Source organism: Paroedura picta, chromosome 10, assembly GCF_049243985.1.
Source record: "Paroedura picta isolate Pp20150507F chromosome 10, Ppicta_v3.0, whole genome shotgun sequence".
Taxonomy (NCBI): domain Eukaryota; kingdom Metazoa; phylum Chordata; class Lepidosauria; order Squamata; family Gekkonidae; genus Paroedura; species Paroedura picta.
Genome location: NC_135378.1, coordinates 86,676,866 through 86,703,061, shown reverse-complemented (window position 1 = coordinate 86,703,061; position 26,196 = coordinate 86,676,866). Strand labels below are relative to the sequence as shown.

The 26,196-nt window shown below is 53.4% G+C and overlaps 1 protein-coding gene across 3 annotated transcripts in view; it reads right to left on the bottom strand.

Moving 5' to 3' along the window:
- The window catches only part of ADISSP (adipose secreted signaling protein), a 47,942-nt gene that overhangs the window by 14,631 nt on the left and 7,115 nt on the right, over window positions 1-26,196 (bottom strand). The window contains exons 1-4 of one of the 3 annotated variants that reach the window (XM_077301314.1): window positions 21,593-21,611; window positions 14,790-14,899; window positions 10,592-10,734; window positions 2,045-2,183 (exon numbers count right to left, since the gene is read on the bottom strand). In XM_077301314.1, the coding sequence (XP_077157429.1) occupies window positions 2,045-2,183; window positions 10,592-10,734; window positions 14,790-14,808 (301 nt within the window). In that variant the 5' untranslated portion in view covers window positions 14,809-14,899; window positions 21,593-21,611. Of the gene's footprint in view, window positions 1-2,044; window positions 2,184-10,591; window positions 10,735-14,789; window positions 14,900-21,090; window positions 21,211-21,592; window positions 21,612-26,196 lie in introns of those variants that run through there. The other 2 variants (XM_077301313.1, XM_077301312.1) reach the window with 2 other exon arrangements.

Sequence of the window (26,196 nt, the reverse complement as noted above, 5' to 3'; positions counted from 1 at the left end):
ATCCTTTGGGTTGCCAACTCAGGGGTGGGAAATTCCTGGAGGTTCGGGGATGGGGCTCAGGAGGGACCTCAGGAGGGTAGAATTCCACGCAGCCCACTGTTCAAAACAGACGTTTTCTCCAGGGGGCACAGATCTCTTCAGCCTGGAGATCAGTGGTCATATCAGGGAGTTGCCAGCCCCCCCCCCCTGGAGGTTGGCAACCCCACCACTGGCAGTGCATGGGTTAGGATCAGTTTACACCCTGACAGCCCAGGGGAGATGCCTCAGAAACAAAACCTCCCACCAGGCAGGTGATCTTAAATAAAAACCCAAGAGAAAACCAGAGAGGCCAGTAGAAAAAGGGGCACACTCCCTAACTGACCCCCCCCCAAAATAAAAACAGAACCAAGAAGGGCAGAATGGGGTGAGCAAGGGGTGGGTTTCATTCTTAGAATCCTCCAGTCTTTGGGGTGCAATCTGGAACACCCCAAAGAGGTCTCCACACTACCTCTCCCCCACATGCCTGATGGTTCGGGGAGGGGGGAGGGGGCAGGACCACACATTATGCTCAGTGGTGCTCCCACATACAAAGGAATGCCCTCTGCACAGCATTCCTTCCTCAGATGCGTCACAGACTGCCTGGCGGCTCGCATGCCGCACCCTTCTGCGTTCCGTGGGGCCAGGAAGGATCCCAGCTCAATGGAGGAGCCACCTGATGGCTGCCGTCCGTCAACAGGTCCTGCCCTGTGTAGCTCTCCCCCCCCCTGGAAGAAATGCAGCCTGCCCCCCCCCCATCTATGACAGGGCACAGAGTGTCCATCGTCAAGTGAGAGCCAGGCGAAAGCTTGCTGGGGAGCCCATAAGAGACACCCAACTATACAATATGTTGTGCAGGGTACTTTCGGTATCCTGGCCCCCTTTCTTTGAAACACCCCCCCCCTCGTTCAGATTGAGAGAGAAGGGGTCGGGGATCTCCGTTCGACTCGTGTCTGACCAAAGGAGCTTTGAGTCTTCAAAGATCAACCCCCCAAAATCTCGAGGCCAGGCCTTCTACCGGCACGGTTAACCTCCTAGAACTGTATGTGCCTCCTGCAAGCCCTAAAGAGAGATCCAGGTTGGTCCTCTGCTAGAAAATGTCATCTTTCCAAAACTGGGGGGTGGGGTTTATAATTATTGGTTTTTAAATTTATTTTGTACTCCCTCCTTTCTGTTTAGTGGGGACCAGAAATGGGTTAAATCTTTTCCCCCTCACCTGTTTTATTCTCCCAAGAAGGTGCCGTATGGAGGATGAAGCAGAATTGTTCTCTCTTGCCCCAGAGGGACAGGCCAGAACGAATGGGATGAAATTAATTCAAAAGAAATTCCGTCTCAACATCCGGAAGGAGTCCCTAACCGTTAGAGCGGTTCCTCAGTGGAACAGGCTTCCTCGGGAGGTGGTGGGGTCTCCCATCTCTGGAGATTTTTAAACAGAGGCTGGAGAGCCATCTGATGGAGAGGCTGATTCTGTGCTGTTTCAAGGGGGTGGCAGGTGACAGTGGATGAGCAAGAGGGTTGTGAGTGTCCCGCACAGTGCAGGGGGTTGGACTAAATGACCCAGGAGGTCCCTTCTAACTCTAGGATTCTATGATTCCATGATTCTAAGAAGTCAGCGTGGACAGCTCGGCTGAGAGTGAGAGAGCTCCCATGGCACATGCGCAGGACTTGCACCAGGGTCTCCCAGGGCCTAGTTCAACACCTTTCAGCACTGATCAGGGGTGCCATCATGTGCTCATGGTCACTGTAGTCCAGGGACATCTGGAGAGCCATGGTTCGGCCACCCCTGCTTACACCATACTGGCTCTGCTTTGTGCAATCCAAAGAGGGCGGGGTGGGGGGGGGGAATCAAAGACGAGTAGCAAAAAGGGAAACACTCCCCTCCGAAAGGCTTGTCTTGTCTGGGGAGGGGGAGGGGGGCATTTTAGCAACCGATTGTCTCCCAAGGAGGACAGTCAAGGAGAGGGCCGACACCTGGCCAACACCCTCCCCTTCGTGCTGCAGAGCAACCAAGGGCAGGAGGGGGGCCTACCTTCGGAGGCTGGCGTGATGTCGGTCACTCGCAGGTTCAGGTTCGGCAGGGGCACGGCGGAGACCTCATTCCCCAGACGCTGCACAAAAGGCAGAAGGAACGTGATCTCGTACTTGTGCAGGATCTTCAGGAAGCCGACCTGAAAGGAGACGGAGGGACAGAGTCAGACCGGCACCGCTGAGAACATAGCGAGCTCCGGAGCAGTGGGAAAAATAGACACGAGAAAGACGGAATCTAAAGGCAGCTTCACCAGACGCAGGTCAGGAAGGAGGGGGAAAGCAGGGGCACTCTCCCCCCCCCCAGCCTCCACCCTGACATGGAAGGTCGTGCACGTGAAGCATCGAGCATCAGGGATGAACTGAGTCCACGTGCCTGCCCTCTGGCTCCCGCTAGCCTTGAAAAGGGGCGGAAAGGGGCATCTCCTGACTACAAAACAGCTCGAAACGCTGAGTTTCTCTTTACAGAACAAAAATTAAAAAGAGTTATTTCACTCCTCACTCCATCAGAATTTCTAAGGGGATGGCACCCCATCCCGGTGCAGAAAGCTTGGAGCAGGGGTGGCCAAACCGTGGCTCTCCAGATGTCCGTGGACTACAATTCCCATAAGCCATGGACTTCTGGAGAGCCACAGTTTGGTGACATGAGAGAGGTTTACAAAACTGCGCACAGAACAGAGAAGGCAGAGAAAGAAGCTGCTCTCTGAGGTTCTGCTGTACGTGAAGAAAAGAACAGAGACTCCCGAAATCTCCTTCCCTGCCCCAAATTGTACCCGTCTTTAGGTGCTGCTGGACGCTGACTCTTTCCTCCTGCTACAGACAGAGTAGCGCGGCTGCCCATCCTGCTCCGTCTCCATGGAAGGCACCACATTGATGAGCTCAGAATGGAAATCCATCCGCCTTGTGATATAAAGACAAAGCGACTCCCATTCTCACTGCATCTGAAGAAGTGAGCAAGAGACTCCCGAAAGCTCCTCCCCTGCCCCAAAGTCTGTGAGTCCTGAAGGTGCTCCTGGACGCTGGCTCTTTTGTCCTGCTGCTACGGATGGACCTACAGGGCAGCCCATCTGGTTCTTTCCTTATACAACCTTTACTTTGCTCTAGGGACCCAGGGAGGGAGAGAAGAGGAACACACGAATCCCGTCCCCGCAGCTGGAGACGAGCGGCCAGGATGTAAATTAGGCATAATTGCAGCTAAATGCACCATTACATTCAAAGTCAGTTAGGCAGGGATCGGAATAGTAACATAATCGCTCCGGGCCGGGATCGGAATAGTAACATAATCGCTCCGAGCCGAGATCTCAGTTTTCCAGCCAAATGACGAGCTGCTTTGGGCACAACTTAAAACCCACCAGGAACCCCTCCTCAGTGAGGCCCACGGATATTGAAGGTCAACTGGGTGGGAGACCACCGAGAAAGCAGAGGCAAGCCATTGCAGACCACCGCGGGGGTCCCCAGAAGTCAGCTGTGACTCCATAGGGATGCCAGTCTCCAGGTAGGATCTCCCCCCCCCCCCAGAATCACAAGCCTTTCTAGCAGCCCCTTTTGTTTCCCCTGTCTGGAAGGGGAGAAGTGAAAGGAAGGGTTTCCCGGGCATTTAAACCCAACAACTGAACGGCAGCCTGGCCATGGTTGGGAGTCATTTCTGCAATCCCTTTCACTTGCCTCCCGCTCGGAAGTGGGGAGGGGCGAAGGGGGACAACTGATCAGTATAGCTGAATATGTCCTCCCTCCCACCCCACCCCCCAAGCCAGAAAAAGTCAGCTTCTATTCGGTCCAGCTATACCGGCAGCCAAAACAGATAACCTGCATTCTGCTTAGAAATACCAAAAAAATACCAGCAAGTTTTGGGTGAACCTAATTGCCACCTCCTTTTCTCTCCCTTACCTTCTCTCACTTTTAGGGGTCATGCAGATCATTAGAGCAATGGGAACCCCTCCACCCCCACCCCACCCCCCTTGAACACGCATGAAGCTGCTTTACACTGATTTACTTCAGTATTGCCTACTCAGACCGGCAGCTGCTCTGCAGGGTCTCGGGCAGAGAAAAGTCTTCCCCCTCCCCTCCTGCCTGGCCCTTTCAACTGGAGATGCTGCCGGGGATCGAACCGGGGACTTCTGCATGCCAAGCGGAGGCTCTGCCCCTGAGCCACAGCCCCTCCTGAACTGGAAACACGCTTGCAGGTCACCCAGAATTCTTAAGAAGGGGGCTTGTTCGCAGCAAGCCAAGAGACTCATTTTACAAAACGGTTCAACAAAGAGGTGGAAACCGGGGCAGCGCTGGCCGAATTGCAGCAGCAGAGAGGCTAGAAAGCGCAGCCCAAAAATAGGCCTTGTCTAAAAGAGGCCCCGGGGCGGCCGGATGCTTCTCTCCACCTCCAGCACAAAGGCAGCCCCTGGGGACAGAGAACACAAAAAGTAAAGCAACCCTCTTTTGGGAAAGGCTAAAAACAGTCGGGTTTAGTGGTTAAAGGGTCGGACAGGGAGTGGGGATTCAAAACGGATTCTCCTTGGGCTTTCTCAACCTTTCTGCCGCCATTGAGATACCCCAGAAACATTCTCCAGGATTCGAGAAACCCACAAAGTTGTGTGATCATGCAGAATAGGGCTGGGAAGCAGAGCTGAGGCCATGTCCAGCCGGGCGTTCTCCATCTTCCCACCCCTTCCAGGCCCCTCACTGGCCATTTGGGGATAGATGGGTCAGCATGAGCACAGACAGTCATAAAGGTTTAACACAGGGGTAGACAAACTGCGGCCCTCCAGATGTCCGTGGACTACAATTCCCAGGAGCCCCTGCCAGCATTCGCTGGCAGGGGCTCCTGGGAATTGTAGTCCACGGACATCTGGAGGGCCGCAGTGTGACTACCCCTGGTTTAACACATTCGTAAACATCATCAAGAAACTCCTGGCTGAGAAAGCCTGCCCCACACCATCTCCCCACTCATAGCAACCTTAGGGAGAAGTTCCAAGCCACATGATCTAGGAGCGCAGGAATGCCCCTGGAATGAATCCCCACTGTATGCACTCTCTTGACACTGGACTGAACTGGAGGCGAGCAACTATCCGCTGATGGAGCAGATGGGAAAGACCTCTCTCTGTACGAGTCCCCGGCCCCCCAGCAAGACAGAGCCACCTGATTTAGAATAAAGTGGCTTCAAATGCTCATAGTTCTTGAAAAGGCACGTGAACGCATGAAGCTGCCTCATACGGAAACAGACTGTCAAGGTCTTCCCCATCCCCTCCTGCCTGGTCCTTTTCATTGGAGATGCCGGGGATTGAACCGGGGACCTTCTGCAGGCCAAGCGGAGACTCTGCCACTGAGCCACAGCTGCTATCTGAGGACATATCTAACAGCTTGCGTTGTTAAATAAAATCATAAGGGGTAGGTGGGTGGCGAGTGGGTGGAGACTGTCTGGACTTTGGGCCAATTGGGATGCACACAGCCCGGGCAGCCCCGGCCAGGAGTGTTCTGGCGAACTTGCCGCCATTGTGCTCCTGGCCACCCCAGACCAGCAGTGAGTGTGGCGGGGAAGGATGGCTACCCTTCCCCCTTGGGCTGGGAAGCTCTCACGCCATCTCTGTGAGGTGGCATGAGGGCTTCGTGGCTCAACGGGAGGCAGGGTGGAGGGGAGTGGCTTCTCTCTCTCTTTCCTTTCTACCTCTTCCCACATCTCTCCTATATATGTCTTTCTGTCTCTCTCTCTCTTCCTTCCTCTCTTTCTATCCCTCTCAACCTTTCTCTCTCTTTCTATCACTCGTCTACTTTTCCTTACTCTCTCCCTCTGTATTTTTCTCCCTCTTTCTTCCCCTCTCTACCTCTACTTCTCTCTCCCTCGTTTGATTTCTATCTCTTAGATTCTCCCTCTTTCTCTATAATTTTCTCTCTGTCTTCTTCTTGCTCTCTTAATCCCTCTATTTCTCTGTCCTCTTTCTCCTCCTTAACGTCTTCCCTTCCACCTATATTTCTAGCTACCACTCTTTTCCCTCTCTTCCTTTCCTTTCCTTTCCTTTTTTTCTTTCCCCCTATCCTCTTCCTCTCTCTTTGTATCTCTCCATCTTCCTCACTCTCTTCCTTTCTACCTCCCTCTCTCTGTGCTATTTCCCCCCCCTCCCCCCCATTCCAGCACCCGCTGTTATCAGCTACAACGGGCTTTAATTCTGGTATGAATAAATATTTCGGTGCCTGTGAAACTGCATTTTACGCCTCCTGAAATGGGAAAAAATAACTCCCTAAACTGCTTTCCAAAGACGTCAGATGAACAGCCCATTCCGGTGCTGAAAAGCAGGTTGAAATAGATCAAGCTGTTCGGGAGAAGAATATATGCTGAAAAATGACCATGAAAATGTTCCACCTCCGGCCCCGAAAGAAAAGGCACGGGGCCGAGGGGAGGGCGGCACATTCTCCCTTCTCCCACGCTCTGACGCCCTCTGGATTTTCCCGCTTAACAAGCGAAGCGTCAAGGCAGGCCCAGGCGGAAACGGCTGCAGCAGCCAGACTGTTGCCAGAATGCAGCTCAGATGTTCAAATTGCCAGAAGCCATTAGTCTTGGCATAAGCCCCTCTCAGATGAAAGCGAGTCGGCTGAGCCACTGGGAAACGGGAGCCTGATATGTTCACAAAGAGCCTCTTGCGAAAGTCCCGGGCCTGAGCCAGCCTCGGATCGACCCCTGCCCAAAAGCCCCACCCTCAGACGAAACCCTCCCCACGGGCTCCCCCCAAGGCCCCGCAGCAGACAGCCCTCTTGAGGCAGGACTTGGCAAGAGGGAATTGGTGGGGACATCTGGATTCACAATAACGAACAGCTCTTTCCCCGACCCTCCGGGGGTCCCCTCTCAACCACTTCCTGGTGCAAACTATGAATCCAAGAATCCTAGAGTGGGAAGGGCCCATAGAGGCCATCTAGTCCCATCCCCCCCTGCTCAGGGCAGGGTCAACCTCAAGCAGCCAGGAGAAGGATCTGTCAAGCCACTGCTTGAAGATGGCCAGAGAGGGGGAGCTCCCCACCTCCTGAGGCAGCCCTTTGCTGAACTAGACTCCTAGAATCCCAGAGTGGGAAAGGGCCACAGAGGCCATCTAGTCCCACCCCCTGCTCAGTGCAGGATCAGCCTCAAGCATCCTCCATGTGCAGCCAGCTAGGTTGCCAACCTCCAGATGGGAACCTGGAGATCTTCCGGAATTGAAACTTATCTGGGTCATCTAGTCCAACCCCCTGCACTCTGCAGGACACTCCCAACCCTCTCGCTCCTCCACTGTCCCCTGCCAGCCCCTTGAGCCTTCACAGAATCGGCCTCTCTGTCAGATGGCTCTCCAGCCTCTGCTTAAAAATCTCCAAAGATGGAGAGCCCACCACCTCCCGAGGAAGCCTGTTCCACTGAGGAACCACTCTGACTGTCAGGAACTTCTTCCGGAGGTTTAGACGGAATTTCTTTTGAATGAATTTCATCCCATTCGACGGGACATTTCGGAGGACCTTTATCCTGGGGGCAGATTCAGGTGGGTCACCATGCTGGTCTGAAGCGGTAGAACAACAGCTGAGTCCGGGGGCACCCTGAAGGCCAACCAAGTTTTATTCTGGGAGAACCGAGGCCGAAAGGTGCCCCTGGACGGAAGCTCTGTTCCATTATCTGAAGACACCCGTCTGCACACGAAAGCTTCTCCCCAGGATTCAACTTTCCTGGTCCAAAAGGTGACTCTGTTCTCCTGATTCGTGGGCTTCCCTTGAGGCAGAAGCAGCCTGATGGCGCGTGGCACCCCCAGAGCCTCTCCCTGGCTGCCTTGAGCCGAGTTAGAGAGTTTTGTTCCCAGAAGCAGCCCGGAGAGCTCCCTGCCCTTGCCTCTTGGGCCCATTTCCCCCCCGCCTGCAGAGTGGGGGGTGGGGGGTGTGCGCGCAAAGAGCCAGACGCTAAAACGAAACCATTAGCCCTGCCGCCAAAGGCATGACTTCACCTCCCGCGGGGGATTCTGGAGCTGGAAATGCGGCAGGCGGGAGCTGCCACAGGGCACCAGGCAGCATTTGCACCAACTCACTGCTCCGCCTCCCCCGGAGGCTCTGGGAAGAGACTGGAGCAGAGGAAAGCAAAGCGACACATCGAACTGGAGACCTCTTTAGATCAGCACAACACGCAGCTTCCTTTGCAACACGACGGCCGGATTGAGGACAGAGTTTGGGTCCAGCAACACCTTTACGGCCGACAAAGTTCCATTCTGGGTAGAAGCTACACCTTTATGAACAACAAAGCTGAATTCTGGGTAAAAGAATTTTCGGCTAAACCTCCAGAAGCAGTTCCGGACAGTTAAGCCTGCTCCTCAGTGGAAGAGGCTTCCTCTGGAGGTGGTGAGTTCTCCTTCTATGGATGTGGGAACTTGGAAAGTTGCTTCCAGAACAGCATATATCACACAAAAATCTCAAACGTCTACAAAGAATAACTTCACCGGAAAACACTGTGGGGCTCCAGGTAGTCGGTGCGATTGCTATAATGTCGGAGTCACGTGCTCCTGATAGCTGGCCCTGACCAGCAGTCCAGCCAGCATGTTCCGCACTAGCTGCAGTCCCCAAACACTCTTCAAGGGTTGCCCCAAGTTGAGCACATTGCAGTAGTCTAGTCTAGATCACTAAGGTATGGATCACTGAGGCTAGGTCTGACTGGCCCAGGAATAAGTCCAGTTGACTGGGCAAAAGGCAGTACAGGTCAACCTTGCAGGGCTGTCATAAGCACATCGAGATAGCGCATGCAAAGCATACGTTGGAAGTCTTGTGCAAATGCTAAGTATCAGATTTGCAGTGTATCACAACCACTTTAAGTCATTCTGTACACTTCAGCATCTCATTCACTGCCCAGTTGAGCTGGCAGGTACACACTGCATCTTTCCCCAACAGACGAAGGAGGTTGGTTTCTATACCCCACTTTTCACTACCCGAAGGAGTCTCAAAGCGGCTTACGATCGCCTTCCCTTCCTCTCCCCACAATGGACACCCTGTGAGGGAGGGGAGGCTGAGAGAGCTCTGACAGAAAGGAGGAGTGTGTGACTAGCCCAAGGTCACCCAGCTGGCTGCATGTGGAGGAGGAGCAGGGAATCAAACCCAGCTCACCAGAATAGAAGCCGCCGCTCTTAACCACTACATGAAGTTGCCTCTCTTCTACAGGGCAAACAGTAGTTCCCTGGGGCCATTTTAGACTGGCAGTAACTCTCCAGGATTTTGGGCAGAGCTCCCTCACATCTCCTCCTGCCTGGCCCTTCAAACCGGAGATTGAACCTGGGACCTTCAGCATGTCATGCAGAGACATGGACCCTCCCTACATGATGCTGCTTTATCCTGATTCAGACTTTCGGCCCACCAAGGTCAGTATTGCCTACTCAGTCTGGCAGCTGCTCTCCAGGGTCTCAGGCAACAGTCCCCATCACCCCCTGCCTGGTCCTTCTAACTGGAGATGCTGGGGATTGAACCTGGGGCCTTCTGTATGCCAAGCAGAGGCTCTGCCCCTGGGCCACTGAGGTCTTTCCCATCCCCTCCTGCCTGGTCCTTCTAACTGGAGATGCTGGGAATTGAACCTGGGGCCTTCTGTATGCCAAGCAGAGGCTCTGCCCCTGGACCACTGAGGTCTTTCCCATCCCCTCCTGCCTGGTCCTTCTAACTGGAGATGCTGGGAATTGAACCTGGGGCCTTCTGTATGCCAAGCAGAGGCTCTGCCCCTGGACCACTGAGGTCTTTCCCATCCCCTCCTGCCTGGTCCTTCTAACTGGAGATGCTGGGAATTGAACCTGGGGCCTTCTGTATGCCATGGCCCCTCCCCAACGTATGAAGCTGCCTTACCCGGAGTCAGACTGTCGGTCCATTAAGGTCATTATCGTTTACTCTGACTGGCAGCAGCTCTCCTGCCGCCCCTGATCTAGGAAGAAGGACCTGCTAATTCTAGCCGTCTCCTCAGCAAGGCCGCCTTCCAATCGAGGCCAGGCTCCTGGGAATGACAGCCCAGAAATAGGTCAGTGGTCTCCTGGGGGAGCCTGGAAGGAGTTCAGCTAATGAGGAGAGCAGATGGGAGGGACCCAAGAGCAGCCCGGCTGGATCGGAGCAGCGGTCCACCCACTCCTGCATCCTGCTTCACAGGGGAGGGTTTGTTGCCACCTACGGTCATTCAGTGGGGTATTAACTGTTTTAATGTGTTTTTATCATGAGGACGAATGTGACCCACCAGGAGCCACGGGTAGTGGGAGTGGCAGGATACAAATCAATCAACCAACCAACCAACCCAGTGGGCCAACTGGCTGCCCAGGTTCAGCCTCAGCCTAAGGCTACGGAAGAGCCCCTGCTTGACACGCAGAAGATCCAGTTTCTCTGTGGAGGCCCCGCCCACTGCATCACCAAGCCCCGCCCAGCCGCTCTCCCCGGATCTTGGAAGCTGAGCAGGGTCGGCCCTGATTAGTCCTTGGATGGGAGACCCCCGGAGAAGCCCAGGGCTGCAGTGCAGAGGCAGGCAGGGGCAAACCATTTCTGCCCCCTTTGCCATAACTGGGCTACGATCCTGCCGAAGAACCTGCTTCCCGGCTCCTACCTTCACCAGGAAGTTCCCGTCTTTCTCTTGGGTGACCATGACCACCGAATCGTGGAGCTTCTCATCAAAGTGGACGTGGCTGGAAGGGCCCTCCACCGTCTGGTTGGGGGCAAAGCGGACACCCCCCGCCTTGGGCTTCGTGCCTGCGGAAGGGAGAGCAAAAGCGGGGGTTAATGTGGCCCCGCTGCAGATTTCAGGGGGAGTCTCTTGGTGGCCAGAGGAGGCCAGCTGTGGCTGCTCAAACGGGCAGGGAACTCACAGCGGGCCTGACTAGGGGAAGAACCATCCAGGGGTGTGACAGGGGTGCCAACCTGCAGGTGGAGCCTGGGGATCGCCTGGAATTACAATGGATCTCCAGTCGACAAAGGTTGCTTCCCCTGGAGAGAACAGCTGCTTGGAAAGGTGCACTCTAGCAGCGGTGGCACTCTCATCAGCCTATCCTACCTTACGGGGTTGTTGTGAGGGCAAAATGGAGGAGTGGAGAAGGATGCCAACCCTGTTGGGTCTCCATCAGGGAGACGAACAGGGAAGAAATGAAGCAACTAAATCAACTGTTCTTCTTTCATCGTCGAGCCCAAAACAAACGGCTGATTCTCCAAACAGTTTTTTCAGCCACTGGACTAAATCTGCCCTAAAACAAAGGCTATTAGATGGGGAAGGCAAATCAATGCAAGCAGAACTTGGAACCCTCTACTTGAGCTAAGTACTCTCAATAGGATTATGTTGAAATCGTATATCAGATTTTTAGGGAATTTTAAGGACAGGATAATGTTTACTCTTTTACTGCATAATGCACTACCATTGAGGCTAAATTCACTGGGCCCTTTCAGAAAAACTGTGTCTGAGCAATGGAAACTCCAGGTTTTCCAGGGCGCGTTTTCTTTGACTGCAGGCTCTGCCGTGGGAACAGAGCAGGTCCTATTAATGCCATCCTGGCTTCTTATCCTGGTCGAAGTGGAAGGACCGTCTGCCAATCCTGTTAGCTGATAAAACCCAGAAGCTGGCATGGAAGGTGGCCAGGTTTGGATGGCTGACCGATCGAATCAGAAAAGGGCTCAGGGAACACAGTCCGGTCCGCGCCTAATTTAATTAATCTCAAACATTTGGCAATACCTTGTATTTTATATTAATTCAATTACAGTGCTGCATTAATTTTAATGTCGTAACCCAGATTTTATTGTAGGCCTGAATTTTACAGTATTTGATTTGGTCAAGGATCGTAATAATAAAAGAAATGAATGACAAGCCGTGGAATCTGCTGCCCAGGACGGGCCGTTTCACCCTGCCCGGCGTTCGGATCATCCTTGCTGGTTATCAGGACTCAACCCTACAGAGGGAGGAGGACAGAACAGCCCCGGTCGTTCCTGCCCACACAAGAACCTGCCAAGATAACACTGCGGCCCGGAGACGAGGGAGCTTTCATTACCACGAAAGAAGAGCTATCGGGGGGCACCGGCTCCAGCTTTCACCAGCGCTGCCACCCTGGAATTGGCAGATAAGATGGGTGCCCAGGAGACGGCAGAAGAGGAAACAGAAAGATGCACCGCTCCCAGGGGAAGGAGGAAGGCATCACTCTCATTTCCAACATGCAAAAAGATCTGCCGTCTCCCGCTTTGGGAGGGGAAGATTCGTCTCTGCTCACCAGAGTTTTCCACCATGGAAACTTTCCCCTATAGAAAGAGTGCCCGGGGGGGGGGGGGTTGTCTCTGAATTGGAGCAAACCTGTGCTGGCTTGTGGACCGCAGCACAGACACAGAGAGAGACAGAGACCAAGAAATCCGCGGTGCGCACAAACAGATGCCGATTTGTCGCCAAGGGAGCTTCAGGGCAGGACCTGCCAAGAGCACCAAAGGCAGCCGTGGTGGGCACACGCCAGGAATGCTTGATTTCCCCAGCCACTGGTGGGGCATAGGGCTGCTAGATCCAGGTTGGGAAATTCCTGAATATTTGGGAATGGAGCCAGGAGAGGGCAGGGACCCCCCTCCCAAGCATCCGTTCCTCCAGGGGAACTGATCTCCATAGCCTGCAAGGGAGCTGAAGTTCTGGGGGACGCCCTCCTGGCAGCTGACCCCCCCAAACTGAAGAAGTGGGTGGCAAATATCTCGGCGTATTTGACAAGCATGGAGAGAGCAACAGCTGGCTGGGCTTCCTGTTTTGCATACGAAACTCCTGCCGGCTCAGAGAAGAAAGAAGCCCTGATTGCTGGCAGGAGAGCAGCACAGCTGCTGCAGAGCCTCTTCTCCGGGCCTGGGGGGAGGCAAGGCGGGTCCTTCCCTGCCACCAGCTCTTCCTCCAAAGACCCCCCCCCAACACAACTCCTCTTTCGCCCACACAGAAGGCAGCTTCCTACCGAGTCAGACCCTCCGTCCACCCAGGTCGGTCTTGTTTGCTCAGACTGGCAGCGGCTCTCCAGGGTCTACTTAACTGGATCCACCCAAAATTACCATTATAACCTACAATAACATTGAAGTCAATGGGAAATTTGGCCCTTTTGCCTATTCTGTGGGGGTGGAGGCACCCAATTTGCAGTGTGGAAGCCTCTCCTCAAGAGTTTCAAAAAGGTTAGACCAGAGGGTCCAATTCTACGGGCACTCAAAGAGGGTTCCCAAAGGGGAGGGAGAAAGGCCAGAACAGAGAATCTCTTTTTTCCCACCACAGGAAACAATGGAAAGCCGGAGGGGGGGGGGGGGAGGCACCATTCTTGGCTGTGCATAGCATTGGATCCCCTGGTCCAAACATTTTGAAACGTGGAGGATTTTTTTAAGTAACTCCCACAGTTACATGGCAAATTTGGTGCCTTTACCTCAAACCCCAATCCCCCCACGAACACAGAATAGACAAAAAGCCCAAATTTCCCATTGACTTTAATGATGTCATAGATTATAATGGCACCAAATCCTTATCCAGATCGCGATTCAGATAAAGCTGGTTCAGACTGTTAAAAGTGCAGGGAAGGGTGACCTGGCTCGGATACGGTCAGCACTGATTTGGGTACTTTTCAGTTTGTCTAGACTGAATTGCACATGCCTAGTGCACACCACGGCCGGCTTAGTGTGCAGGAGGAATGTTTTACTTTGATGCCCTGGGTAATTTAGAAGCTGTCCTGATCTTGTCAGATCTCAGAAGCCAACCAGAGTCAGCACTGGCCAGTATTTGGATGGGAGGCCTCCAAGGAAGATGCGGGGCTTGGCGTGGAGGTGGGCAATGGCCAACCGCCTCTGAATGTCTCTCGCCTTGAAAACTCCATGAGGGATCACAGGAAGTCAGTTGCAACTTGTTGGCACTTTCCACCCCCACCTCCCCGGTCCAAGGCTAAATTGAACCATGGTGGACTGGTAAGAAAGCACAAAGCATCCCAGAAGCCTGAACACTAACATTCGCCGTCTAAAACTTCTGGTTAAGGGGGGGGGGTCCAAATAACTCTACAGCTCAAGTGCTCAGCTTTCGATTAAAGTTCCTTTGCATTCTGGACACATCCCGCTGACTCCCACAACGCTCCCATTACATTTCCCCTGATGTGGAGAGGGCCAAACAGCCAGCTTTTCAAAAATAATTATCAGAAAATCTGGAAACTGATGCAAGCAGACTTATCCGGATGGAAACAAATTAAAAATCTCGTGGCCTGGGTAGAACTTCAGCAATCAAAATGAGTGTATTGCCAAAATGATTATATGCTACCTAATCATATAGAAGAGAGGTAAATAAATGTCTTTGGAGTGGAAAGAAGCCAAGAAAATGCTTTAATATACTCCACAATGAGAAAAAGAGAGGAAGGTTAGCAGTTCCAAATCTAAAACTATACCAAGCATCAGGTTTGCAGGCTGGATTAACAATCAAGGACCAAAAATAGCGAACCTGAGCCCAGATGCTGTTCAGGGAGAGCGCTGGCAATGGCTTGCTTCTATCAACATGATGGTTGGATGGAACCTCCAGCCCCTGAGGCAGTATACCTCTGAGCAGCCAGATGGGTAGAACAAACCAGGGAGGGTCACTTCCCCCCCCCTCCTCCCGCAGAAGCAGAATGCAGAGTTTGGAAGAGGAGAGGGGAGGGAGTGAGCGTGGCCGCTGCCACCTTCCAAATCAACCTGCCGTGACACAAAGGGAGGACTCACCAGAGGCCACGGCGGATGGGTGCCCAGGTCGCTATGGAGACCCGCATCCACAGACCCACTCCAGTCCCACCCGGGTCTTAACGTACCTTTGTTTGCTGTCGCCATTTCTCCCGCCAACGGATGCGGTTCGGTGCCGTGTGGAGCTTCTGCCGGATCAGCGGGAGGCCATGCTTGGTGGGGACGCAGCAGGCTGCCTCTGAGGCCGAGGAGAGAAAGGAAAGAGGCCACGGTGAAGACTCTCTAAGCAGCATCCCAGATCGGCACAGGAGGGGAGAGTCCGGGCTGGGTGGGAAGCGCCCCTCCAAGAGGCTCCCCCTGGGTCCTAAGGGCAGACTTGGCCTCAGCCTCGGGAAGGTTTTAGGGGAAAGAGGCGGAGAGACAGGTGTTTCTGACACACCGCTGCTGGTTGGTTTGCTCTAGTTTGCTCTCCAGGGTGTCGGGTGGAGAAGAGCTCAAATGTCGCCTTCTGCCTGGTCCTTTTCACTGGTGGTGCTGCCGGGGATTGAACCTGGGGCCTTCCGCGGGCCACACAGAGGCTCTGCCACTGAGCCACAGTCCCTCCCCACAGACATCAAGGGGAATGTGGCCAAGAGCGTGCCACTGCTTAAAGGTCTCCCCAGCAGAAGGGATAAGCGGATGCCACCGATCCGTCCTTGAGGCCTCTTTCTTTATTGGTGTGCCAGCCTCATTTTGAAAGCCACAGTCCCACCTTTAGCAGAACCTCGGCTATTTTAATTTTTGGGGGGCAACTCACAAACACCTCCAGTTGTCTTCTATGGATTCTGGTGAGTAGCCGTGTTGGTCTCAAGCTCTGATCTGCCTTTTCCCGAGTGCCTCTCTCTGCCCCCCCCCCCCAGCTGCAGACCAGTTTCTCTTTCTAAAAGCAGCACTCTGGGACTCCGGCAGAGATCCAGCCTCTCCCCTCCCCAGCAGCCTCAGAGCACTTGTCAATCTCACCCAAAACTTCTTCCCCTTCCCAAGCAAAGATCCCCCCCCCCTGTGATCCCCAGACCCTTCAACTGCCCTGCCCCGGACAGCCTGACCTTGTCAAACCTTGGAACCTGAGCCGGGTCAGCCCCCACTAGCACTGGAACGAAGGACCACCTGGGCTGGCTCTGCGGAGGCAGGAAATAGCAAACCGCCTCTGTTCATCTCCGGCCATGACCTGGCTGGTCCCGGTTAGCCCAGCCTCATCAGATCTCAGAAGCTAAACAAGCTCAGGCAGAGGCAGGGGATGGCCGACCACCTCTGAAGGTCTGGTGCAGGGGTGGGCAAACTGTGGCCCTCCAGATGTCCATGGACGACAATCCCCAGGAACCCCTGCCAGCACATTCGCTGGCAGGGGCTCATGGGACTTGTAGTCCACGGACATCTGGAGGGCCACAGTTTGCCCTCTTGAAAACAGTTTGCCCCCTTGAAAACTGTACAAGGTCACCATAAATTAGCTGCGACATGAGAGATTGTATAAAGGGGGGAGACATGGGGGTTCTGGGCCCTTCTGCTCAGAGCCGGTCGTGCGTCATCATGGCAGCATCAACACCCTCGACAGGCCGACGAGAGCCCTACGCAAAGCCCACGGATACACCATGGATTAAATATTCACTGTGCACCGCCCACGGCCCCCAGCCAACGTGGCACGATCCCTGCCCCTCAGCCCCCAAGCAATTTCCACCTGTACTGCGCCACTCCAGCGCAATGCCGAACGCCCCCTGCACACCCCCCTCCCCAATGCCCCAGAAACCAGGATGTCATTAGCACCTTTCCTTGCACTGTTTCCCCACAGCCTCACCACTAATAGGTACACTGCAGGAGCTGTCACATTGTTGGGGGGGGGGCGGAAGGGGGACTGGAAGGGGGTTGTCAGAAATAAAAACAGAGGCCTCCTTGAATCAGGGAATCATGGCTTTGGAAGGGGCCTCCAGGGTCATCTAGTCCAACCCCCTTCAGAACGCAAGGAAACCCAGGAGGTCCCTTCTAATCATGTTATTCTATGATTCTGTGAATTTGCAACCACCTGCCCACCCACAGTGGCTCCATAAAGGGAGAGGAGAGGAGAACGTGTCTCTGGCAAGGCTTTCTGGAGCAGAACCAGACTGGTTCTGTCCAGGCTTTAAAAGGGAAGCAGGCGACATGCCCTGCCGGACGCCCGTGGCTGAAAATGGCTCGTCTGAAAGACCACCTTTGAGGCTGAGAGCACCACAGCCTCAATCCTGCAAGCGGGGGGGGGGGGGGGGGAGGAGGGACTGGACTCCACACCAAAAGCTGCTTCTGGCTGCCCATTTGGATCCCTCCCTCCCAGGCAAGATTCTGCCGGCAGAAGAGCCTTTTAACTGCTGTTTGCAAATTCTTTGGATTCCCGCATCAAACTTCCCAAAAGCTGGGGAGCGGGGGGAGGGAGGGGGGGGATTGGAACAGCGCCGAACAGAAGGCAGCCTGACCTAGAAGAGACAGCCAGACACGGAGCCAGGAAGGTACAAGAGGCACCCTGGGATTTGCAGCGGAAGAGAACTTTCCCCGTTAACTGCAGCCGGTTGCTCCTTCTCGTTCAACAGCCCGCTGCAGGAAGGATCCAACTTTCCCACCCCAGGACCAGTTTCAGAACACTCCAAACCCACATCCCCAAAAAGGGTGCGCCCAAGAGATGCCCAAGCAGGGAAGAAGTCTCAGGAGTAGGGAAAGAAGGATAAGAATACTTTATTTTGAAGACTACGTAGGTTTACATCCCACTGCTGGGCCAAATAAATGCCAAACAACGCTTTAAAAAATCAAGAGTACAAGTGGGAAGAGCAGATCATGACTCTGTTGGTGGTGAATGAACGGAGCTATGAGTCCGGAGGTCCAGGGGCCCAAGGTCCCCTCTGGTGGCCCTCACCCCAGTAATCCCTAGGCAGGTGGGTGTCCTTGTTGCAGCCCCTTCTCCTCATCCTGGAAATAATCTCGCCACAAGGTCAACAAGCATTCTAGGGGAATTATGCATGCATGACACTTGGAGCCTGGTGTTCTGTGCATGCAAAGAATGAATAAAACACGACTCAAGATATGCCAGCGACAGAGAAAGAGAAGGGTGGAGGGAGGGAGGGGCTCATCTGCAGCACGTGGCAATTGCATTTCAAATTCCGAGGCAGGAGGCGGTCACAGAATTAGCACAAAGTTCAGTCCAGTCCTCCTGTTGTGGCGATACAGTTGCACACAAACCACCAGGCAGCCTCATCAATGCAAAACACAACCCTGAATCTTTGTGCATCCAGAGCTGAAGGCCAAGGGAAACAGGAAGCCGATGGCACTAAAGGAACCGCCAAAGGGCTCTGGGTGCAGGTTCTCTGCCGAAATAACGGAGGTCTGTGGTGGAAAGACCCAGGTGCAGAACTCCAATCTGTCATGAGAGGTTGATGGATGGCTTTGGGCCACTCACACACAGTCAACTTAACCTACCTTGCAGGGTTGTTGTGAAGATGAGAATAGATCCAGGTATGTAGCCATGTTGGTCAGAAGCAGCACAACAAACCTTTGAGTCCAGGGGCACCTTTAAGACCAACAAAGCTGTATTCAGGGTATAAACTTTTGTGTGGATGCACAGAATCTGAGGAAGTGTGCGTGCACACAAAAGCTGACACCTCAAATAAAATTTTGTTGGTCTTAAAGGCGCCCCTGGACTCAAAGTTTATTCTGAGGATGAAAGGAAGCTCTTGCAAGCCACCGTGGGTCTCCGTTGGGAAGAAAACATGGGTGTAAATAAATGAAAGGAATACAAATGAGAACCACTCACAAGAACAACCAACGAAGAAGAGTTGGTTCTTATGCCCTGCTTTCCACTGCCCAAAAGAGTCTCAAAGCGGTTTACAATCTCCCTCCTTTCCTTGCCCCACAACAGACACCCTGTGAGGTAGGAGGGGCTGAGAGAACTTCTAATAAGACTGCTCTGTGAGAACAGCACTATCTGGACTGCGACTAGCCCAAGGTCACCCAGCTGGCTGCTTATGGGGGAGTGGGGAAATCAAACCTGGCGTGCCAGATCAGAAACTGCAGCTCTGGCCCAGGGGCCTTGCTGCCACCTGACCTAAGCTGTCACCCTTGCGACTGGTTCCTTGGCGGTCAGCAGGCTGGAGGCAGATCGAAATGACCGCTGGACAAAGCGCCCGGGCACGCTGCCAAGACGCTCTCTTCCAGGCCACTAATGTGCTGCACGCGGGCGAAATATTTCTGCAGATTGAGAAAAGCAGCATTATGCTCTTCCGGCTGGGCAACGGCACCAATCCCTTTGGAAGAGGCGGATGGGGAGGGAAGGAAATCCGACAACGAGCAGCAGGCTCCCTCCCAGCAGGGAGGAAAGGGATGGGGAGGAGGTGGCAAAGGCAGCTCCCTGGGCTGGAACACCAAGCGGAGGGTGCAAGAAGCAGATGCTATCGATGGCCTCCAGAAAGGAGATCTTCGGTTCTCCCGGGGGCTCCCTTCTGCCCCAGCTAAACCGGCGAGAAGCACAAAGCTCTACGGGATTGGGCCCGGGGGAAGACACCCAAGGAAGCACCTGGGGCAGGGAGGAGGGAGGGCTTGGGTCTCCAACGGCACACCAGGAAACCGAAATCTGGAAGGTTCACTGCGTGACAAGGAAAGAAGACCTCTGCAACAGAGAGCCCAAAGAAACCCAAAAAATGACAATTTTTTTAAAACTCAGGCCAAACAGTCTAAAGATTGTAAAAAGCTGTTCCAGGCAGAACACCGGCTGAAAGCCAGCCTCCAGCACCAGCCCTGGTCTTCTCCTAGGGCCTCCGTTTCATTATTTCCCCTCCTCCCCCCTCTCCAAATGGCCCCCCATCTTTGGACCTCCGTCTTGAGTTGCAAGTCAGCTAACATTTCAGAACGCCACGAAAAACAAGACTGCAGGGAAGTTGCAGGGAAGACGCAAGACAGCCCCCTGCCCCCCTCCCCCACAAACACACTCAGAGCCCTCCAAAGCAACAACAGCAAAAGGCCCAGGTTGACCTCCCCACCCCTGGACACCTCGTGAGTCTGCTGGCCTGCGAAGGAGACCGGCAGTTCAATGTGAAGCAAAGGGCCCTTCTGGTGGTGGCCCCACAACCCCTAAACCTCCCTCCCTTACCTGGGACCACCCTTCTGACTTCGGAGAAATACAATTCTTCCTCACCAGGCTTCAGATTCAGGAATCATTTGCACTGGAGCAGATGTACGTTTTCAGGTGTCAGCAACTGTGGCCTTCCGGTTGCATTCCTTACTTTGCAACGAGTGGGTTACCTTGGCTCCCAAATTATTTGGGCCTGATCTACTTGCTAATTATAATTTGCAACTCAGTTCCTTCTTTTGTCGCATGTGGCTTCCGGGGCGACTTTGCCAAAAAGCAGGAGAGAAATCTTGATGTCAGCCCTCTCCTTCGGCCTTGGAGGAAAGGGCACAGAGCAGGTCCCCCCCCGCCCCCCCCAAAGCTCACTGCCCCAGCCCTTGCCGGTCCCTATCCAGGTGAAAAAGCAAGGGTTGCTACAGACATCTGGAGAGTCACAGAATGGCCAGCCCCGCCCTATGTAGTAACTACTACTATATCTATATCTATATCTATCTATCTATGGGTAGTCAAACTGCAGCCCTCCAGATGTCCATGGACTACAATTCCCAAGAGCCCCTGCCAGCGAATGCTGGCAGGGGCTCCTGGGAACTGTAGTCCATGGACATCTGGAGGGCCGCAGTTTGACTACCCCTGATCTATACACACACACAGGTTTTTTTTATGTTGCTCATTGTTTACTATAAATAATTTAAGGGGAAAAAATCCTCATTTATCTTATTACATTTGAATTGCTCACTTTCACGTCCGAGCGAGTTTTGATAAAAACCCTTTATATTTTTGATACTATGTAAATTTAGCCTGGGGAATGTTTTGCAGAGTAGCCTAGCTCAAGTATTAATGGCAGGGGAGGGGGGGGGAATCACTCCCAAGCGATCACATATCTATTTCATTTGGCGAGGCATCCGTGCTTTGCTATAATGTTTACTTCAAAAGTATTTCAAATAAAACCTCGTTCATTTTACTAAAAAACACAAATGCCCCCAAGAATGAAGGGGGGGGGCACATCTAGACACAGAGGGGAGGGGGCAGGGGCAATTGATCCTGCAGCGGAGAATTTGATGCCAGCCAAGGAACCTCAGAAGTGCATCTGGAAGAAACTGCCTCCAACTTTGGGGTTTAATTTATTGCACAATAACAAAAACCTACCGCTTATTCCCGCATCCCCCCCGTCAGCCGTCTGCATGCTCCCCTCCAGCAAGGTCCTTTCGAGCTCACACAAAAATATTAAAAATTCAGCACCTGCCAGCGGCAATAAGGCTCTTTTCAAACCCCAGAAGTTTCCATCTGCCTTCCAGGGACGGGGAAATTACCTCTGCTGAAAGGAGCTCTTTTTACAAGCCGTTCTTCGCCTGGCGTTTGGTACCAGCAACGCAACCCCTCTAAGACGCGGCAGCACCCACCTTGCACGGCCAGCGGCTTCAACCCGACAGATGCTCTGCACCCTTCCCTTCCCCCTCCCATTTACAGTCTGCCTGGGTGGGGAAACCGAGGCACCACCCCAGCCAAGAACGGCCGAGGAGCAGTCTGCCCCTCTCTCGGGCACTGGGCTGAAGACCACCACACTTATCCTGTTGCCATGGAGCTGGAGAAGAGAACATTAAATATGATGGCACGACGGGGGTCTGCGAAGAAACAGATCCCCCCCCTCACCCTGGGGGGGCCAGAAGGAGTCAGCAGTGCAGCAAGAACTCGTCCATAGTGCAGGATGTGGGCGATCCGCAGATGCCTGGCTTCCGCGGGTGTGCAAGGAAAACATTCGTGCGCACCCCATTCACACTGTAACGTGGGTGCTGCGTCTGCGGAGCTACACACCCTGAGGCTGGATGGGAGAGATTCTTCTTCCTCTTGAGAGAAAAGGGGGAGGGGGACGCATAGAACGTGCACCAGACCTCCACACCCAGCAGCCCCCTCCTATCACTGCCCTTGTGTGCCTGCTGGACGGGGCGAGGAGAGACACAGAGAATTTCCAGAAGCGTCCAAGGCGCAAGAGAAAACGGAAGCAGAAAGGGAAGCAGTGCTCACTCTCTTCCCCAAGCTGGACTTTGTTCTAATTCGGAACGTCCAAATCCTACACACTGTCGTAAGGCCACATGAGGTGACAGGAAATGTTTTGTCAACACAGCCGCACAAAAGCGCACCAACCCGGCCCATTAAATCTATTTAAAGAGGCGCCAGCCACTCAAACGTCACCCAACTAAAGAGCAGGGAATGTAAAAAAACACACACACACACACAAAACAAAACAGCTTTTGGAAATTGACAGCCGCCTAATCAATTCTTTTTTTAAAAAACTGGGCCTATTGGAAGCTGCGGCAAATTTGCAGAAAAGCAGAAAGATGGAAAATGGAAAATGTAGCAACGGTGCCATTAATAATACACCTGGAAGGGGTCGTTATGGAATTAGGAATTTAATTCTGAAATTTAAAACGTCTGAAGTAAGATATATTGTATTTCATAGAAAATGTTTTTAGGATTATAGTGGGGAGAAAATTCTCTTCCTGTTGGATACGTGATAGTGCATAAGGACATGGATGGATGGATGGATGGATGGATGGATGGATGGATGGATGGATGGATGGATGGATGGATGGATGGATGGATGGATGGACAGACGGAGAGGGGGAGAGAGAGAGGTCCCCTTTAGATGACCTTTAGAAACAATAGAAATATTGTTTTCTAAAGAAGAAGGGAGTAATACCCCCACACTAGCATTGAGTTAGTTTTGGAAGAAGAGGTAGCTTTGAAATAGCTTTACACTAATTAAATTTTAAAGTTAAGTATCTTTATTTATATAGTCATTTATACGATGTTTTAATTTTTTTTTTGTTATACTTCTGATATAAACCACCATGGGTTAAGGAAGGGCTTATAAAAGCATAAGAATAAATAAATAAACGAAACATTTAACTTGAAATGGACAGCCACCGAGAGAGCCAGAGTGGCGCGGCAGTTAAGAGCGTGGGCCAAGAGCCTGGGGCACCTGCATTCAAATCCACACTCCGTCACAGAAGCCTCCTGGGAGACCCTGAGTCAGTCAACCACCCTCAGCCTCACCTACCCGGCAGGGTTGTTGTGCAGATGAAGCAGAGGTAAAGAGAAGGGTGTTAGCCACTTCGTGAGAGAAGGGCATGACAAATTAAATGAATAAATAAATAAACAAGAGAAACTGAAATAGGCAGGAGCAAAGTAACTGCACAAAGGTGCAGGAAAAGAAAAGGAGTTCCAATGACCGGGTGCCACGACAGAGAAGTTCCTGCTTCTGATGCCAACTACCTTGCCACTGATGGGGGGGGGGAGGGGGCTCCCAATAGGATGCTAACTGGTAAGTTCAGAGGGCACCATCCTGTAGGAAGTTCTCCTGCACAAGCCCCTTTGAAATTAATGGAAGTTGAGCAGGAGACTGACTCATCTTTGTAGCAGGGCTTTTGCGGGGGAACCGGGGGCACCCTTTGCATTCACAAGACCAAGGTCCCTGGGCTTTGGCCAGGAGTGGGTCAGGAGACCATGAAAGTCTCGCCCCTTTCCCAAGCAGACGTGTGGACTACGGGCCGGTGCAAAGCGATGGTCAAGGAACCCAGGTATGCCCACAGCAACACCATGATCCCAATTCCAGGCGTTTCCATAGGAGAGCCCGCAAAGGACCAAGAATGATGGAGACCCACGGGAGGCGGCCTTAGGCTGAACGAGACCACCAGTCCATCGGGGATTAGACTGGCGACTCCTTTCCGTGGTCTCAAGCCCTGTCCATAACCTGTTGCCTGGTCTTTCTAATCTGGAGATGCCGGGGATTGAACTGGGGACCTTCTGGATACCAAGCGGATGCTCTGCCACTGAGCCACGGCCCTGCCCTCCGTGGAGGCCGCGGGAAGCCGACACCAGCCTCAACCAAGCCTCTACGTTCATGGCAGAGTTACGTCCGTGCAGCTAGCCATGGACAGGGAGCTGCAGAGAGCACAGGGGACCGAAAAGAGAGGCATCTGCCCCGTCTAGTTTTGGAAAAGGAAGAACAAAGCAAAACCCACAGCCCTGCTCTTCAACAGCTTCGGAGCCAAAGAGTTTCCAGCCGTCCCGCCTGCCGGATAAGTGTTCCATTGCCATGGCAACCGTCTCTCATGCGCCCGCCCTCTCCCACTTTCGGCTTCACACCCCAATCGCAACTTCTTCACACTCGCTCCGCCAGGCAGCTGCTTCCCCCTCACACATTACACACACACGCACACACACCTGTGCAAGCGGAAGGTCAAGGGCCCCCTCCCCTGGACCCCCCAGGGAACCCCTTGCAGGACCCCCCACTAAAGCAAAGGTGGGCTCCGTGCTGGAGACCAGCCCGTCTTCCCCACTTTGAGCAGGAGCCCAGCGGCCTCGACTCGCTCCAGTTGCCGGAGAAGAGAAAGGCAAGGAGCCCTTGGGGAGCGGAGAGCTGGCTCCCCTCTTTTCCGCCAAGGTCACCCTCCAGGAAAAAAACTAGTTCAACACAATCCCTGTTGGCTTCAAGCAGCCAAAATCAAAGAAAAGGGGGGAAGGAGGGGAGGGCAGGTTCAGCAGACTGAGTGAAGGGGGGGGAGGCAGGTGCAAATATAGCAGAGGGAGGGGAGTCGGGCTCAGTTAGGAGGGTCAAGGTCTGGCCGTCTGGAGAACCGAACGTGGTGAAGTTTCCCTTTCAGGGAGGGCCTGTGCCTCAGTGGCACAGCCTGTCCTTGGCCTGCGGAAGGTCCCAGGTTCAATCCCCGGCATCTCCAGTTGAAAGGGATCAGCCCGTAGGTCATATGAAGAGCCTCTACCAAGGACACTGAAGAGGGGACTGGCCTGGTTCAATCCACAGCGTGAGGCTCTGTCCATTACTCCCAGCAAGCAGACTTCACTTGAGGGAAATCTCTTTATGGAAGGAATAAGGAATTCAGCATCACGGTGTCCTTGCTAAGGCTGAAAGTCCTAACTAAACTGCCCCTTATCCGCCCCTCGCCCAAAGCCTCCCAGTGCCTAAAGGTTTAGGCGCAAAGATTCCTTGCTGACTAAACGGACAGTCCTTTGCCTGGCATCTCCACTGGTGCCCAGGGGCCCTGGCAGGGATAGCAGTTCCAGATGCACTGCAGTGGGAGGCGGGCAGGACGTGCAGGCCCCAGGCCAGCTACATTCACCCCTGCCCTGGACCATAACCAAGGAGCCAAGCAGGTGCCCAGGCGAAAGATCAAAGAGAGGCATCCATCAATAACCGGAATAAGCTCAATAATGACGGAAAGACCCAGCTACACGGCAAAAGTATAAATCATTTCTGACACCCAGCATCACCAGTTCAGAGGACCAAGCAGCAGATTCCACAGGAGGCGTCTGCCTGAGACCCTGGACAGCGGCTGCTGGTCTGCACAATACAGACCTTGAAGGACCAACGGTGTGATTCAGCCTGAGGCAGCTTTGTGTTTTGTTGAGGGGCCGTGGCTCAGGGGAAGAGCCTCTGCTTGGCAGGCAGAAGGTCCCAGGTTCAATCCCCAGCAGCATCTCTAGTTAAAAAAGGGCCAGGCAGGAGGGGAGGGGGAACATCTCCGCCTGAGACCCGGGAGAGCTGCTGCCAGTCTGATGACCCAGCATCATGCATTTGCTGGTCTTCTCCCATCTGCCTAACCAGAGCTTACTGCAAAGTCTGAACCCAGCCAATTCTGTTCGGAACTAGCCAGCAGCAGGGCTGCCTCTCAATGACAGCCTGAAGCAGGCTGACAAACCAGAGTGATTAGTTAGCGCTCGTGCATGCCCGGTTCAGGCAGCAAGGCAAGCTGCCGGCTCACAAAGCAAGAGAGGGCCAGTCTCAGCCCTTCAAGTCACGGTGCACACCCACAGAGGGCAAAGATGCAGGCAAAAGGCCCTTATTCTCAAAAGAATTAACAGCTGGGAGGGGGGTAGATCTGGCTTCATCTCAGGGGCAATAACCACTGTGGAAGCAGCCCCCAGAAGGAGCCACGTGGCAGACACGCAAAACAAACACTGCTTCCCCACGTGCTAAACGAATGCTGTTTCAATCCTCTTCAGCGAATATTTGCAAATGGATTTTGCCATTTTGCACAGCAAAATTCGGTTGCAAAGTAGACGGAAAGCGCAGTATTTAGTGGGTGCAGAAGCGCCCAAAGAATACGCACACATCCCGGAGCACCTTAGAGTCCAAACGGATGGTCAGCATATGGCCGTGTTAGTGAATTTCCCCCAAATAGCCAAACTCAGAACTTTGGGGGGAAAGACGCAGAAGTTCATCTCAGGAGGGAATGTAACAAAATCACAGCAGCACAGGAAAGCCTTAGAGCTCAAAGGACACTTTGTAGAGAAATCCCCCACCTCCAACAATATATTATTCAGATTCAAGTGGGCCGCCGTGTTGGTCTGAAGTAGCACAACAAAAATAGAGTCCAAGAGCAGCTTTGAGACCAACA